This window comes from Vicugna pacos, chromosome 11 (genome assembly GCF_048564905.1).
Source record: "Vicugna pacos chromosome 11, VicPac4, whole genome shotgun sequence".
In the NCBI taxonomy this organism is placed as follows: Eukaryota; Metazoa; Chordata; class Mammalia; order Artiodactyla; family Camelidae; genus Vicugna; species Vicugna pacos.
The window spans coordinates 97,385,414-97,403,162 of record NC_132997.1 but is presented as its reverse complement, the minus strand read 5'-3'; the positions used below and the strand labels follow the sequence as shown (position 1 = coordinate 97,403,162).

The 17,749-nt window shown below is 43.1% G+C and overlaps 1 protein-coding gene across 3 annotated transcripts in view; it reads right to left on the bottom strand.

Moving 5' to 3' along the window:
- DOCK1 (dedicator of cytokinesis 1) overlaps positions 1-17,749 on the bottom strand; it is a 480,997-nt gene that overhangs the window by 352,392 nt on the left and 110,856 nt on the right. For all 3 annotated transcript variants that reach the window (XM_072972106.1, XM_072972107.1, XM_072972108.1), the window contains exons 22-23: positions 14,952-15,086; positions 6,363-6,471 (exon numbers count right to left, since the gene is read on the bottom strand). In XM_072972106.1, coding sequence (XP_072828207.1) covers positions 6,363-6,471; positions 14,952-15,086 — 244 coding nt within the window. The remainder of the gene's footprint in view (positions 1-6,362; positions 6,472-14,951; positions 15,087-17,749) is intronic.

Here is a 17,749-nt window from a genome sequence, read left to right as displayed (position 1 = left end):
GCGGGCTAGAGTGAGACCCTCTCAGCCCCACCTTTTAGTCTTGTCTTGCTGTCTCTTTGTTACGTCTTTCCTTTTCTCAGTCCTGCAGCACAGGTTTCTGGACCTGATCGATTGTCGGCTGGCTCCGACACACACACACCCCAAGATTGTATTTCTTATTATGGGTCATGGTCAGCGTTTCCCCTGCAGAAAGTTCTAGAACTCCCTAGGCAGTTTGCAGGGTGGTCTCTTCCAGGTTCGTCCCACAGAGTTGTTAGTCAGATTTGTAGAACTGAGTGAAAATGTCAGTGCTTGTGTGGACTCTGATTGCAAAGCCCCAGATGCCCCAAATCTAGCACTGCAATCCACGAGTGATCAAGAAACAGAAGCCCCGTACAAACACATATGTATGGACCAATGGGACAGAATAGAGAGCCCAGAAATGAACCCACAAACTTTTGGTCAACTAATCTTCGACATAGGAGGCAAGAATATACAATGGAATAAAGACAGTCTCTTCAGCAAATGGTGTTGGGAAAACTGGACAGCAGCATGTAAAACAATGAAGCTAGAACACTCCCTTACACCATACACAAAAATCAACTCAAAATGGATCAAAGACTTAAACATAAGACAAGATACAATAAACCTCCTAGAAGAAAATATAGGCAAAACATTATCTGACATACATCTCAGAAATGTTCTCCTAGGGTAGTCTACCCAAGCAATAGAAATAAAAGCAAGAATAAACAAATGGGACCCAATTAAACTTACAAGCTATTGCACAGCAAAGGAAACCATAAACAAAACAAAACGACAACCTATGGAATGGGAGAAAATTTTTGCAGAAGATGAAACCGACAAAGGCTTGATCTCCAGAATATATAAGCAGCTCATATGACTTAATAAGAAACAACCAAACAACCCAATCCAAAAATGGGCAGAAGACCTAAATAAGCAATTCTCCAAGGAAGACATACAAATGATCAACAGGCACATGAAAAAATGCTCAGTATCACTAATTATCAGAGAAATGCAAATCAAAAGTACAATGAGGTATCACCTCACATCAGCCAGAATGGCCATCATTCAGAAGTCCACAAATGACAAATGCTGGAGAGGCTGTGGAGAAAAGGGAACCCTCCTACACTGCTGGTGGGAATGTAGTTTGGTGCAGCCACTGTGAAAAACAGTATGGAGATTCCTCAAAAGACTAGGAATAGACTTACCATATGACCCAGGAATCCCACTCCTGGGCATATACCCAGAAGGAATGACACCTGCACCCCAATGTTCATAGCAGCACTATTTACAGTAGCCAAGATATGGAAACAGCCTAAATGTCCATCGACAGATGACTGGATAAAGAAGATGTGGTATATTTATACAATGGAATACTATTCAGCCATAAAAAACAACGTAATGCCATTTGCAGCAACATGGATGTCCCTGGAGAATGTCATTCTAAGTGAAGTAAGCCAGAAAGAGAAAGAAAAAAATACCATATGAGATCGCTCATATGTGGAATCTAAAAAAAAAAAAAAAAAAAAAAAAGAACATGAATACAAAACAGAAACAGACTTATAGACATAGAATACAAACTTGTGGTTGCCAAGAGGGTAGGGGGTGGGAAGGGACAGACTGGGCGTTCGAAACTTGTAGATACTGACAAGCATATGTAGAACAGATAAACAAGATTATACTATATAGCACAGGGAAATATATACAAGATCTTGTGGTAGCTCACAGCAAAAAAGAATGTGACAATGAATCTAAGTATGTTCATGTATAACTGAAAAATTGTGCTCTACACTGGAAATTGACACAACATTGTAAACTGACTATAACTCAATTTAAAAAAATGTTTAAAAAAAAAGACTATAGAATTTGTTTAAAGATTTAAATATGGTTTATAGTTTTGTCCTTAGAATATATGCCATCAGGGATAAAATAAATTGAAATTATGTTATGAAAAAAAAAAAAAAGAAAGAAAGAAACAGAAGCACCTGTGGCCAACACAGCGGGGTCGTCACCGGGGTCTCGTCCTCCAAGAAGCTTCACAATCAGCCCCATGAAACTGCCTTGACTCCCCTTCAGACATCCGCAATTTCTTCTAGTATATCACCAAAGTTTTTTAACTGCTTTATGCATAAACAGAGGACATGTCCACTTCGATGGGAAGCTCCCCAGGGAATGAAGTTTATGCCTTTACAGCCCCAGAGCATCTGATACAGAGCTGTTGTCCGTCCACATGGACGATGGCATGGTAGGGGCCCTGTTTCTGGTCCATCTGATCACTGGTGCCCAGCAACTCTCTCTAGGAAAGCTGGATGGAAGAGGAGGGCATCCTAGGCTTAAATCATCCCTCTGCCTGGTCCCATGGTCTTGGCCAAGTTCATTACTAACTTCATTTAGGGTTACTGTCAGGATCGTATAAGATGATAAACACAAAGCACTTAGAACAGCAAGTGATCGATGAGTATCAGCTGCTGCTATTCCAGTCCTTGGAGATCATGCTTCTTTCTATCAACCTTTGGAATTAATCCTTTGGGAGGCTTCCAAGCATCCCTCGGGGCACTCTCCTTGCGTCTCTAAGAATGAAAGGCTAGGAGAGTTGGCCTGATTGACCATGAAGATTTCTGAACGGCAGAACCTGGAATCTGACCCGTTTCTCCAGGCAGCTGGAGAACATCAGAGCAGCAGCAGAAGGCGGCCGTCACCAGTTGTGAGCTGCAGGGACACGCTGAGCTACAGTCAGGAAACGAGACGGGCAGGTGCAGCACTGAGGGTGTGGGTGTAAAGGCAGGTTCTGTCGTAACTGCGTCAGGAGTGACTGAGCACCTGAACAAGCATGGTGGCTGGAGAGCACGGTCAAGGTGAGCAGAGGAAAGAGAAGGCGATGGGAGAGAAAGAGCACGTCTGGCTGGGAGATGCCGCATCTAAGTGCCCTGGGTCGCACATGCGGGAGAGGCAGACCGTGATCGCACTGTGGGAGCAGAGAACAGACCCAGAGCACGCTGGCCAGAGGGACAAGGACCCGCTCACGGGGAGGAAGGAGGAGAGAAGTGTGACGACAAAGAAGGATCCCAGGGCACCCGCTGAAGGCTGAGGATGTCCGGGGATGGCTGTAGGCAAGTGAAGGGGGCAATCTGACGTGCAGACAGAAGATTCTAGACTGAGAGGAAAGAGTGAGGGATCAGGACCCAGAGGGAGGAGCAGGTAGGAGAGGCCTCAGCACAGACACAGAGAGAAGGTTAGTTTCAGGTAGCAGAACGACTCCTCTTCTTCAGAGGGCAGTAAAAAAGGAGACTGATGCTGGACAGATCTCAGATGATCTTCTCGGTTCAGCAGACAGATCAGCATCATTTGCTAAAGGTGGGTGGCGTGGGTGCTGAGCCTCAAGCTCGAGAAGCTGCCAGAAATAGCTGCTAAGATAAATTCAATAAGAAATCTTTTTTTAAAAAGCCATTTTATAAAAAAAAAATAACATGGTACGGGTGCTGCAGAAAATGATAATTCCTCAAAAACTTAAACATCTGACCCAGCAATTCCATGTCTGGGATGGACCTCAAAGAAGTGAAAGCAGGGTTGGGACAGTGAGTTATCTGTAAACTTATGTTCAGAGTAGCATCATTCACAAAAATCAAGAGGTGTAAAGAACCCAAGTATGCATCAACAGATGCAGAAAATAACAAAATTTTGTAAATATATACAATGGAATACAATTCTGCCTCAAAAAGGATGGAAATTCTGACACCTGCTATGACACAGACAAACTCTGAGGATATTATGGTTAGTGAAATAAGCCAGTCAGAAAAAGAGAAATACTGTATGATTCAACTTATCTGAGGAACCTGGAGGAGTCAAATTCACAGAGACAGGAAGGAGCAGGGCGGGTTCGGGGCTGGGAGGGAGGCTGGGCAGTGACTGTGTGATGGGTACAGAGCTTCTGCTTGGGAAGATAAAGAGTCCTGGGGATGGATGGTGGTGCTGGCTTCCCATCAGTGCGAATGTCCTTAACACTGCAGAACTGTGCACTTAAAAATGGTTAAAGTGGCAAATTTCCACGTTATTTAATATAATAATAAAAATAATTTAAGGAATTGGCTGCAGCTCTGAGACTGAGGGGCATTAACTGAGGGGCAACAAAGCAGCACAGAGGGGAGTCGGTCTCCAGAAACACACGGAGGCCCCAGAGCAAGATCAAGACGTGGAGGCGCTCCCCGAGAGCACCAGGCAGAGGCGTGAAAGAAGGCACCAGCCACACATGGGCTGTGCTTTCCTCTCCCAGTTAACAAAAGAAAAAAAAAATTTACCCAAGTCTGCTCCCTTGTGTGTGTGCTCACTTCAATTAAATGACTCTGGTAAAAATTTTGAGTCCAATGGAAGGCAGTGCTGTTGAAAATTAATTTTGATGCCATGGTTATCCTGCAGTTAGCTATGATCTGAACCCCCCCCCCCGCCTCTCTCTTCATTGAGGCGTAAAATGCTGATGCGAAACCGCAAGGTGGGTGTCGGTGGTGGCTTCTGTCCTGGGAAGGTGACTGCAGGGTGCACAGTGCAGCCATCCCCACCCCACAATCCCAGCAGCTCACCTGAACACCACCGAGAAGGCACAGAGCAGGCTGGCCCCACCCCTCCTCACAAAGGACATCAGGTCCACAGAGCACCTCCAAAAACAAAACAGCCAACCAGGGCCACCCTCAGGAAACAACGTTTAACCCCTAAGAAATGCCAGTCTTTGTCATGTCTCCCCTATGTAAGATGATTCAGAACTGTAATTCCATTTCAACGGAGCAAAACTTAAAAAGTTAAAACAACACAAAAACGGGGTCCCATGACAGGAATCCTTAAATTTCAGATGTTGAGAAAGTACCTATTGTGAAAGAGCAAAATACAAAATTAGCAGCAAGGGAGGTGACATTTCAGATAGAACTCAGTCATCTGTCTTGCAGATGTAAGGTTTGCACCAACACACGGACGTCAATGAATTCACTTGTGTCTTATAATAAAACACCCACTGAAGGAAGGACTTCCAAGTCTGCAGTCACTAAACGCTTTGACATCAGGGAGGTGGGCAGACATAAGTGAAGCCCAACTCAATTTAATAACATAAGAAGTCTACTTAGACATCTAAAAGCACTTCTGGGCTTAAAACTTCCTGTCACTTATATCTATTCTTAGACTACCTGCGTCTGTTTTTCTGAAATGCCACAGGATTTGGTAGTAAATGTACTGAACACACTGCTAATTTTAACTTTCAAAAAAGGCAGTTGGAGGCAGTAAGAAACTGCCAAAATAATTAATCCAAAACTTTGAAATCCGCACCACATGGCTTTCTCTGGAAGTCATCAGGTTTTTACAAGAAATTTGCATAAAGACTGAGAAATGATGCTGGAGAATCCCACGGCCCTGCCGGACCTCAGAGATGGAAGACACCGCCCGGCTGGCTACTCCTGCGCAGTTACGCTGGTTCCCCTGCCACAGCCGCCGGCAGACAAGTCTGAGCGCACGTGCATCTGTGCCCCGCACTGAAAAGCTGGGAGATTACTTTCCCAGTGCCTTCTTAAGACAATAGCCATAAAGATGTTTTCTGAAAGTATACATTAAAAGAACCTTAAGAGAAGAACGTGAGAGTAGAGGCCGCTACCAGTCGTGGAGTGAACGCATTTGGGAAGAGTCTTGGCCTTTGAAGGAATTAGCACGGGCAGCCAATGCAAACCGCACAGCCTCTTCTGCAGTCAGTCGGCCACATGGAAATTTCCAGAACGGGGATGCTGAACAGTGTGCACGTGCTGGGGCTGCTCCCCGGCCCTCCCCACGCCCTGCCTCCTCGCCCGGCCACACCGGCTGTGAGCCGGAGACCACTCACCCCACCTGAGACGCCGGCATCCTTCTCCCAAAGCGCCCGGGGTGAGAACAGGTCACGAGAGGTGGTGGGAAGAGCCGGAGCCGGGGACGCGGGTCCCTCGCCCGCTCTTCCGCACGAGACTCGCTGCAGAACGACGATGCGTCGCCGTGCGCACAGGTCGGACCGACGCCTGGGGCACCTGCAGCCTCCGCCGCCCACGCCTCCTGGGACATTGAGCCCCCCTGACAAGTGACCTGAAAACGCTATCCTCACCCACTTCCCCAGCTTTCCGAAAAGGAAACTGGGAACCCCTCCTCGCCGCCGAGCAAAACGGTAACCCTGGCAACATTTAAAGCAGCGACGCAGGACGCGAAAGAATCCCCCGGCGGGCCGGTGACCGCGGTCACCGCAGAGCTGCTCGCGGGCCTTCGGCGCAAGTCCCGGCTCCGCAGGACGTGCGGCGCCCGTTCTCTCGGCGCGCGGGGGCTCCCACATCTAACCCGCGGTCGGCGCTGCTGCCCGCCAGGCCTACCTTCACCCTGACGGTCTGGTCTGACACGCTGCTCATCATGTCGCTGATGGACCGGAACAGCTGCACCAGAGACTCCACGAAGTCAGCCTCTCCTTTGTTTTCATACAGCCTGCAAAGGAACACACGCATCAGCGGGCCGGGCGCGCAGCGCAGCGCAGCGCGGGTTCCGCTCCTGCATCCGCCGCCGCGAAAGGCGCCGCCTGGATGGCAGGGTAGAATGTGAGGGGACGTCCTCAACTGCCACCCAGCACGCGAGGCGACTGGGAAACGAGACTAATCTGGACCACTCAGCTACGGAGACACGTCTTCACACGGAAGAAGCTGATTTTTAATCATCCTATTTGTTGCTTTTTGCATTCTAACAATAATACAACCTGAAAAATGCAGAAATGCAGAGTATGAGAGAGAAAGAGGAAAAAGAGGAGTAGGAGGGGAGACAGCAAGGAAGGATGGAGGCATCCAGTTTTAATTAGACCCACAGAGATTACATCATTCATATTTTGGTGTAGATCCTGCCAGTATTTTTTAAACCCATAATGTCACGTAATTGACTATCACAAAGACAACTAACTAAATTTAACATGATCTTATAACCACTTGCAAATGACATTATAATAGTAAACTCGAAATTACTTGATTTCAGAGTAATGATACTATAAAAAAATTCTTCCATCACAGAAATGGTGGTTCCGGGAAAACATTCAAGAGGTGGAGCATATTCAATAAATGGATACTAAGGAAGTTACACACTGGTTACATGTATGCAAATATGTGTTGCTCACTGTAAATAAGTTTCATCTATATTTATTAGCAGTCACTTCAAGTTGCTGCGTTATGAAAAGCAGTATGTGTGTGTTTTCTTTTTTTTTTCAAGTGAGTATGTATTTAATTGGTTTTTACAACTGACTGTTTTATATGCATAGAGATGTACATATCATATTAACAAAACTGATGGAAATTTTCTTAACTTCACCAGTTCTTTTTTCCATTTTATATTGTTACTGAAAAACAAACACTGCAAATATTGCATGTAATACACGTGCATTTTAAAATGCTACAACTCAGATGTTTTATTAATATGGACTAGTTTTCTGCCTAATTAGAAGTATACCATACATGAAAACTTGTGTGCAATGGAAAATTTTGTAAACTAAGTGACAATTAATCACCCTAGAGGTAATCTTATATTTAAATGAGTTCCATTGTAAAGCAACAAATTCTGTCTAAAATGGGAAACTGCAACCTAGGCGCATCTGTTTTGTGAAGAGTTTTCCAAATAGGCGTTTGCATAAATTGAGTATCAAGCAATCACAATGGTGGGGTCATGAACTTCTGATTGCAGGTTACATGGAGCAAGGTTTGGCAGACTGGCGCAGATACTTGGGGAGCCTTAAAACATGCAGTCATCCATCCCTCTCCCCCACCCCCAGTATATTTGCCAATTCCAAAGGCTCCATACGGCAGGAGACTAAAAACCAAAATGAAAACATCTGCAAGGCAGAGTGGAGTTTTTATCAGTCTCCAGAGATAATGAACAGTGTTTGGAAAATGCCAGTGAGAGGGGCCCCTGACAACACAGCAGATGCTCAGCTGAAAACCCTGGGAAACCAGAGGAAAACCATGTAAGACTGAGAGCTGCCAAGAGTACACACAGCCTTGACTCAGAGCAGCCTCTGTATAGTCAGGGTTTAGGCCCACTTTCTCTGCCTAGAAGGGGAAAGAATGAATTACCTCTGGAAGAAGATCACACCATTAGGAGCTTTGACAGTTTTACATACTCACAATACTACATTCAAACAAAATCACTAAAGACAGAAAAACACATGTGGCCAAATCAAAGCAGAAAAGAAGAAAACAGACACAGATCCACAGGTGATCAAGACATGGTAGTTAACAAGTAGTTACATCCTATAACAAGAATGTCAAAATAAATATAAGTATTATATTGTAAATAGAGAAAAAGGTGGAAAAAATAGAAAACTAGAAATCTAAAAAATAGAAATGGAGAAAATAGAAGATAAAATAAAAATTCTAGTAGAGAAATCAATCTATAAAAAACAATCAAATGAAAATTCTGAAACAAAAATATAATACCTAAAATTAAGAATTCATTATATGGGTTAAATTGAGATTGGACAGAATTAAAAAGAGAAGCAATGAAATGGAAGACAATCGACAGGAAAATAAACAGAAGCACAGAGACAGAAAACATAGAACAGTGTGTCAGAGACACAGAGGGCACAAGGAAGAGAACTAATGTTCATGAAATTGAACTTAGAGAAGGAGATGAGACTACAAAATGACAAAAGCAACATTCAAATAGATAATGCCCAAGAATTTGCCAAAATTAATAAAGACATCACTCCTAAATTCAAGAAGCTCTGAGAATAAAATAATGCCATTTGCAGCAACATGGATGGACCTCGAGACTGTCATTCTAAGTGAAGTAAGAGACAGAAAAATAGCATATGATACCACTCATATATGGTATTAAAAAAAAGGGGGGGAACACTATGAACTCATCTACAAAACAGAAACAGACTTGCAAAGTTACTAAATAATCTTATGGTTACCAGGGAAAGGGGGTGGGAGGGGATAAATTTGGGAGTTTGAGATTTATAAATGTTAGCCACTATATATAAAAACAGGTGTTTTTTTTTTTAATTTATTTTGTATAGCACAGGAAACTATGTTCAATATCTTGTAATAACCTTTAATAAAAAAATATGAAAAGAAATACATGTATGTATATGCATGATCGGGCTATTGTGCTGTGCACCAGGGATAGATACAGTGTAACTGACTATACTTAAATATAAATTTTTTTTTTAATTTTTAAAAAAAGAAGCTCTGAAAATCCAATGGAGGATAAATAAAAAACAAAGCATTCCTATGCCATCCAGAGTAAAACTGCTAATAACCACAGAAAAAGAGGAAAATGGTAAAAGTAGCTAGGGAAAAATTTTTAAAGATACCACTACCTTCAAAGATGTAACACTCAGTCTGATAGCTGACTTCTCACCAGAAGTGATGGAAACCAGGAGAAAGCAGAATCACATCAAGAAGAGAAAATAACTGCCAATCTAGAACTCTATATTAAATGAAAATATCCTTCAAAAACAAAGATGAAATAAATGATTTTCATACAAACAAAACCTGCAGCAGACTATAACAAGAGAAATCCTACACGAAGTTCTCTGGACTAAAGGAAAAATTATCCTCTAGAGAAATATAAAACTGAAAGAAAGATGGAAAAACAATGATAAATATGAAATGTATTGACTGAATCCTAACTACACAAAATAGTAACATCTTACGAGGTTTAAAATACATGTAGACTTGAAATGCATGCAATAACAACACACAAAAAAAGAGGAAGTACAGGGAGCTAAAGTCTTCACCTTTCTTAACCACATCTTGTATGACCAGGGAATGGTAAAAGTAATCATTTGAATTACTCTGTAATAAGTCAGATTTGAATGCTCTCATCCGCAGGATAATCATTTTAAAAAAAAACAGTTAAAAGAATGTTAGCATGTTAAGAGAGGAGAAAATTGGATGACAAAACAAAAATTTTGATAGGTAAAAAAGAATGAAAAATGAAGCAATAAAGGGGAAATATACAGACAACACAGGTAAAAGAGAAAATTAATAGAAAAAATAGTAGAAATAAACCCAATATATTATTTAATTACATTATGTGTAAATTAAATACTCAAAAGGATTTTCAGACTGGATGAAATAAAAATAGAGCTCTACATTGTGTAAAAGAGACAGACCTTAAATATAAGGACATAGATAGTTTGAAAGAATGGGAAATGGCATTCCATGCAAATACTAACCAAAAGATAAAGGGAACCTTTTCATTATAAGGAGTAAATCCACAAAAAGAAGGTCACAGCACTAAAGCTGCATGCCCCCAATAACACAGCTTAAAAATCCATAAGGTATAATTAATGGCTCTTTCTTATATTTAAATTTCTACCGAAAATTCCTCAAGAATGAAAACTGAATTATTAGTTTCTCAATCACCATGTTTAAAACATCTAAATGGTTAGTATTTTATAGCAATCCTGATGAAGCATCTTTCTTTCATGAAAGGGAAATCTCTAGAGTTTCACTGTCTTGGTTTTATTAAATAAACCAAGAAGAATCACGTGTTTGACCCACCTTGAGGTGGAGGAAGGGATAAGAGGAAAACTCAAGAGGGATATCAGTAGATTGACAGACAAAACTTAGTTATCACACCTTGCTCTCTGTAAATGTTGTAACTGTTCATTGACAAGGGACAACTAGATCTTTGTGTATTAACTGCATTCTATTTTTGGAATCTGGGAAATGACAGCAAAATGACAGATCTGCAACAACTTACTCATGATCAATGACTAATTATTCACCAAGCTAACACCAGGTGACAGGCAGACACTCAACAAAGCACCAGAAAGAAGAGGAACTCAGCAACAAGCAGCTTCAGTGACTGCAGTTAGAAGGTCTGTGCAGAACGTGCCTGTTTCCTGGCTTTCCAGCTCATGTGATCTGCCCACACAGAAAACACAGACAACAAAACCAGCGGAGAAATGCCCCCGGCAGTCAGGAAGCTTTCCGTGGATTCCTCATGAACCAAATGTCTTTAGACCAGAGTTTTAAAACCGCTGTTCTCAATTCTAAACAAAATGAGCTTTCTAAACAAAACAAGAAGTATGGATTTGCATGGTGAGAGAGACAGTGGGGGCGGCAATGATAAGTTTCAGTATCTTCATCTCCAAAGTTCCACCTCTTCGTTCTTTGGGAGAATAATCGTTGTCAATTAGTGTGGAATTTTACAAAGCTACTACACTATATGAAAACAGAGTGCATCAGTCTGAAAGGAGAAATATAAAAGACCTCAAAAGTTCATTCCACTTGTCAGTTCCAGCTATGAGTGCAATTGTGTTTCTCCCAAGGTAATAGACGTGTTGCAGGTAAGAAAATGAGAACCCGAGCTGGATTTATCCCCCACGTCTGAAAAACCACGCACCAGAGCTGCTTGGAACTCGTCACGAATCAAACATCACAGACATCTGTGCAGGACAGAGGATGGCTTTTTCCTTAAGGAGCCTTTACAAAATAGGAATATTATTTCATCTAAATGCAATGCTTTTGATAAGACAGATGAAGAACTACTGAAATGGGATGGTGAGGGGTGGGGTGAGGACAAGACATGACTAAGAGGCTTCAGCCCTTTTGTCTATGATTTTAAAGTCATATTTTTTTTCCTACCATAGATTCTTCTCGGTAATTTCAGACTACAGATTTAATTTTAAGAAGTACTATCACATCTAGACAATGTGGCTACAACTGTGTTCTAAGTTTTGAGAGGAATGTATGTCCTTGTCTGCCCTCAAGAACTGTAAAGGTAGCCAAGACACACATTTAGGAAGCATTTGGAGAAAAAATTAAGGTCAAAAAACTATAAAAGTCCGAGACAGGCAGGGCTCCAAAGCTCATTAAGCATTTGGGAAGGAAGGACCCCAGTCACTACTGTATCTGGTGAGATGAGATCAGGAATGCTCAGACAAGGGTCTTGGATGGTTCCGGAAGCTTCACTGCTTTTTGGCAACTGCTGCTACTTGCCTTCTCACTTCTTTGCATTTTTCGTCTTGGACAGTCTCAGCTCCTGACAAACATGTTATCCCAGCAAAGACACTCAGTGAGGGGTGAAGCCTGGCTCCTCCCACTCCAGGACAAAGGCTGGCACGCGGATCACAGTCCCTGCCAACACCATGCTGTCAAAGGCCAAAGCAAAGGCATTCCAAAGGATGTCTAAACACAAAACACTTCCTGGTTCAAAGCAAGGGTCTGCAGAGTATTTCACTCCATTTCTGCACAACACAGTAGAACTGAATCACATCTGTGGACCACTTACTGCTCCAATGACTTAAAGAGATACTACAGACAGGAGTCTCAGAGATTGACCCCCACGCTAATCCCAAGCTGATGGAGAGGAAAGGCTGTGAGGGGCCTAATTAAATAGGATTTTCTATCCCAGATAAGTTAAGGATGTTCCAAGCTGTCAGGTAACAGAAACTGTTGGTTAAAAGTATGAGAAAGAGAATGCTAATTGCCCATCCAGTGTATATTTCTCCGGTACTACTTTAAATAAAGAAATCTGACTTTGCTGAAAGCATCAATAAACCCATCTAAAAATCCTTTCCAACCTCCCTTGGATCTAGGGTGATCAGGTGACATATTTCTGGCCAATGAGATGGCAGCACATGACACTTCGCAGGGACTGGGGACAGCTCTTTAAAAGGAGAGTAAGTGGAAGAGCTGTTTATCCCTCACCTTCCCTTCTCTGTGGCCTGGAATGCAGTCATGATGCCAGGAGAGGCAGGAGCCACCTTGGGGCCACGAGATAGAGAGACAGACCCCTAAGAACGGTAGGGCAGAGAGGTAGGAGCCAAGGACCCAAAATAAGCAACCAGAGAACAAGAGCCTGCACCCCGGACCCTTCCTCTGGGCTGCACGTCAAGTGGAAACAATTTTAAAAAGTCAGCCTCATCTCACTGAGTGATGTTAAGCTGGATTTTTCTGTAACACAAAGCCAATCACATTCCTCACCTCTATAAGATCAATCAAACTCAGTAACATTTCTAGACCATGGTTCTAAGATCTCATGCCATTTGTGTTTTGAGGTTGAAAGAGATTAAGGAGAGACAGGAATGATTTTGCTACTGGTCCACTTGGGTGACCCCAATCTTTTCTAAGCAGCATTATTTTGTAAAAGATTATAGCGTTTACAACAATAGCAGAAACACACTGACCATCAGTGCACACACTTCTTCTGACTGTTAATCTCTAAATGAGAAGGAAGATCAGCAGTGTGCTTAGGAAGGAGATGGGCATTATCCAACCCCTGACCCAGTGTCAAGTTGATCACACATCATACAAGATTAAAATTTTTTCAAATGAAACATGACATAATCCACATCACCTGTTTTGTTCCTTCTAGTCCATCCTCTCACCTGAGTGTATATTTTGGTTTAGAGTAATCAAAGATTTAAAATGAGTGGAGATAAATATAAAAGCAAGATAGAGGATGCCAAGAAGTTTACTTCCAGAGAATTAATTTCTTTGAAAAAATAAAATAAAATGCAGGAATTCACTTGCTCATCTTTCACAGCTGACAGAAAATCATCAGTGGCTCTGACCTCTAAGAAAAGAGAAAGCTTCAACCCACATCAAGATTCACACATATCCACAATAAGCAAAATTTAAGAGTGTGCCTGTGATGTCTAGCCAAGGACAAAAGCACAGTGGCCTCATACCGTGGGTCTTTGCACATAAACATGGCAGTGTGGAGACTGCTGTTTAAATCTAGGAACCCCAGAGTAAACAAAGCAGACACAAGCCCTGACCAGTAACGCAGGGGCTGTGACCGCTGGTCAGTGGTGGGTATGACCCCATCTGTGACTTTTTTAGCTCTACACACTCAATAGCTCGCTCCTCTGGCTTTGTATGCACCATGGTGTGCACAGGATAGGATTCTGAGTACCTCCCCTTTCTCCCCCGGCCCTTCTGGAGAAGCCAACATGAGGCCAACAAAGATCAAGTGGAGAGTCAACAGGGAAGCCCTGGTATGTGTCCACACTCGTTCGATTCCCAGTGTTCACTGACACGCTTGGTGATGCATTCTCAAAATCAGGGGGACATTGGTCCTTCAAGTCCACCTCTGTGTTTAGAACTCACTATGAGAACATCAACCTCAAATAACCCACACGAACCAACAGCGCTCACTGTAGGCCACCCAAAGCAGCCGTCCTCCAAAAGCAGCAGCAGAGGGCGTCCGCCTGGACACCCCACACCCAGCCTACCCCTTTTCACATCCCTTCATTCAGAGACTTAAAGATGGTAGGGCCAACTGAAAGCTCATTGATCTCAGCACAGTTCTTCATCTACTGATGTCCAGGGAAAAATACTGACATCCTCTATAGAACAATGAAGTCAGCATTATGATTACCTCAGTCCACTTCAAAGTCCAAAAACAATTCAGAGATCCACCCAGACTGTGTGTGAAACCCATCCCTAAGCTAGGACCCCTCAGTGTCCACTCACGTGGCAAAGCCACGGGTGGGAGTCTCTCCCTGGAAATAAAACATGATCCCAGTTGAAGGAAGTCTTCCCAAGTGAGGTGATTTGCCTTGACTTTGGCTTTTGGTTGTTGTGGCTTATTTCTTTCACTTTTGTTTGTTCTATGGGGGCTTCTTTCTGTACAAGATACACTGAAAAGAAGTTCCAAACCCTGGGTGTTCACCCTGCACTACCTTTGAAGAATTGTGAACACGCTCAGGAGACAATGTCTGACTCACAGCCACACATTTCTGACTCAGGAACAGGACCCGAGACTCAAGCTCAGTGCTTGCGTTGGGGAGCAGTCACGAGGGGTGGGCAACCCCCACCCCACCCCAGCACGGCTATTTGTCACTGCTGCGTCTTGCTAAAAAGCGAGGAAAGGAAGGAAAAAAAGGAGAGGAAAGAAGAAGGAAAAGGAAGGAAGGAAGGAAAGGATTTCCTGAAACTCCTCCGCAGAGCCAGCACGCTGATACCTACTGGTTGAACAGTATCCGGGAGCGCACGATGAACTTGAAGATGTATTCTAAAGCTTTCATGGCTTTATACAGCTGGTCACTTATTCCCGGCTTCTCAGCATTGTCCACATAGTTCCTTAAAACTTTGGTCAGCTTCCTGGTCACGGTGGAAACACAAATTAACAAGTTCAGAACATGACAGCATCTCAACTCTTAACTGGGACAGAAATACACAGGTGGGTTATTTTTATGTTGCTTCACACTTATTAGTATATGCATATTTGTGAAATGTATTCTGAACAGATTAAAAGTGACCCATAAAGTAATTCTCAGAGGAGTGAGATCTGAGCATTTAACGAGCACTTTCTACGTTTTAGATGTTTTTCTAAGCATTTAAATGTATTATGCAATTTATTCTTCACAGCAACACCGTAAGGTAAGTGTTGGACTTTATCTTTAAGTTACAGATGGAGAAGCCCAGGATTCGGTAGGTAAACCAGCTTTCCCAATGCTAATAACAGAATTAAAGGTACCTCCTTTGTAGCCGTATCTACTTTCACGATGCCCCTTTTTTTCACTGAGCGTGCATTATTTCCAAATGATAGAGGCAGCAGTAGTAATAACCAATTTTTAATTCTGCCCGAACTTCTACATTTTCTACCACTACTGGCCCATAAACTAATAACCACTGTTCATCGTTCAGAAGGATGACCCTCAAAGTGATGCCTTCTAAATCATAAAGCAACAATTAAATTAACTTCAGTATACTTTCAGCTTTTAGTTCATGGGCTAGACTGTAATTCTCCAAAAGATAGCAGCATATGTAAAACCTGTAGGAAGACAACCAACAAGATTACTCATTAGCCAAACTTCTCCACTCCCCAGTGTTTTATGTAATCTATAAGAATTCCCCGTGGCTTTGAAACATTCATCACAGTCATAAAAATAACCTGCTGGGGTCCTGACAGCACTCCTGGTTAAGCTGTGAGCCAGGACGCACCAGACTCTTCCTTGAGGTTATTACAAGACACTCAAAGAGCAACTGTAACTCTGCTGGTAGATAACCTCCGAACAGCCCTCAGAATAACTGTTTTACTGATAAATCACAATAAAAGCCTTTTGGGGGACTCAGTGGATGTAAAGCCATGTCTAACAGTAGTCAGGCTGCGGAAGTCTAGGAAAGAAACCTGACGTTGTTAGAACAGCCTTCCTACCAGTGCACTGAAGAAGGTAGACCAGAAAGATCCCTTCCCACAGGCTCCACTGGCCCCAGCGCTGGGAAGGGCATCTGCTCCTAGATGTCTAGAGGTGATTCTCAGGGGACAGCAGAACATCTCATGTCCTGTTGAAAACCTGTTTCACTGAGTTGAATTTCTTTTCCCAAACTGATTGGACCACACATCTTTTCTTCTTAGACCTACAGCTACCCAAGGAATATACACTCCATAGAAATACTTTTTGGAAATTCTTCCAAAAGATTAATCAAATCAAAGAATAATAAGAAGGAATGATTTACTAAGAGAATGACCCAGAACCAGAAAATAAATCTGAAGTCAAAAGACCCCAATCCATGTGAGCCAGGCCATCTGTAACTACAGAAAGACAAAACTCCTTGGTACTTGACCAAACAGGGCATTGGTTCAGGGAGAGGGAAGCCTGAACCAGCTCTGGAAAAGACAGCTCTGGGGACAGAAAGGAGCCTGTCCTGCTGGTTTTCTGGAAGACCAGCCCCCCAAAGCTGATGTCTCCCTCCTCGCCTGGACCAGCGCCGCTCTCTCTGATCATAAACTACCGATGCAGGAGCTCCTGCTCTCTGAGAGCCGGGATGCTAACAAGTAACCCCTCCGCCGACAATCATCTTTATTTTTTTTTTAATTTTGATTTTTTTTTGCCAGGTTGGGGAGGTAATTAGGTTCCTTTTTTTTTTTTTTTTAATGTTGGTACTGGGGAATTGAACCCAGGACCTTGTGCACGCTAAGCATGCACTCCACCACTGAGCTAGGCCCTCCCCCACTACAGTCATTTTTAATTTCTTCTCTTGGTGTTCTTTGTGAAATAAGGCTGCCGATCTCAATGCTTATCAAAGGAAAGAGTGAGAAACAACCTGGATGGAAGTCTAACCTAAGTCCATTCGTGCCAAGACTTCTAGACGGGAGCGGGGGAAGGACCTGCTGGGATAACACTGTGTGCCAGAACGTCCCCCCAGGCCAGAGGACACGGCAAGCATTCACTAGTGTGGAGACAGCCTTCCATGACTGGGTTGGAACTGTGCGAATCACAGTTACCTCCTCTGGCATTTCAAGGAGAAAACACTCAGATTCACGCTGCTGAAGAACCACTTGGGGTTGTTCCTCTACCAAACATGACAAGAATACTTATTTGCTGAAATTAAAATGTCCTTTTCAGCAGATGATGGAGAATGAATGAGCGGACGCTAACTCACAACTCAGTCTCATCATAACTTGAAAATAAAATGGTACTTCCTGTGTCTCCCACTGAGTAACTTGCCCAATGCTCCCTGCTTTCCGTCTTCCACCTCTGAGAACGGAACAGCACCCTTCTTGTAGGGGAGGGGGGTGCCAACAGGAGCATCTGGAACATAGCACGGTGACCTTGTCACCGTTCTGAGTTTCTGAAACTGAAGTACAAACTCTAATCTGAGAAGAGCTGTTTGGCCGTATCTCAGTAAAGAAGGAACATCATGAAGGTGACCCACACGCGGTCATGTCACACTGAGAGCCGCGCACAGGCCACCTCCTAAGCTGTGCATGGGCACCCTTTTGGCGGCCATAGCAAGATGGTGCCACTTGATGAGAACCT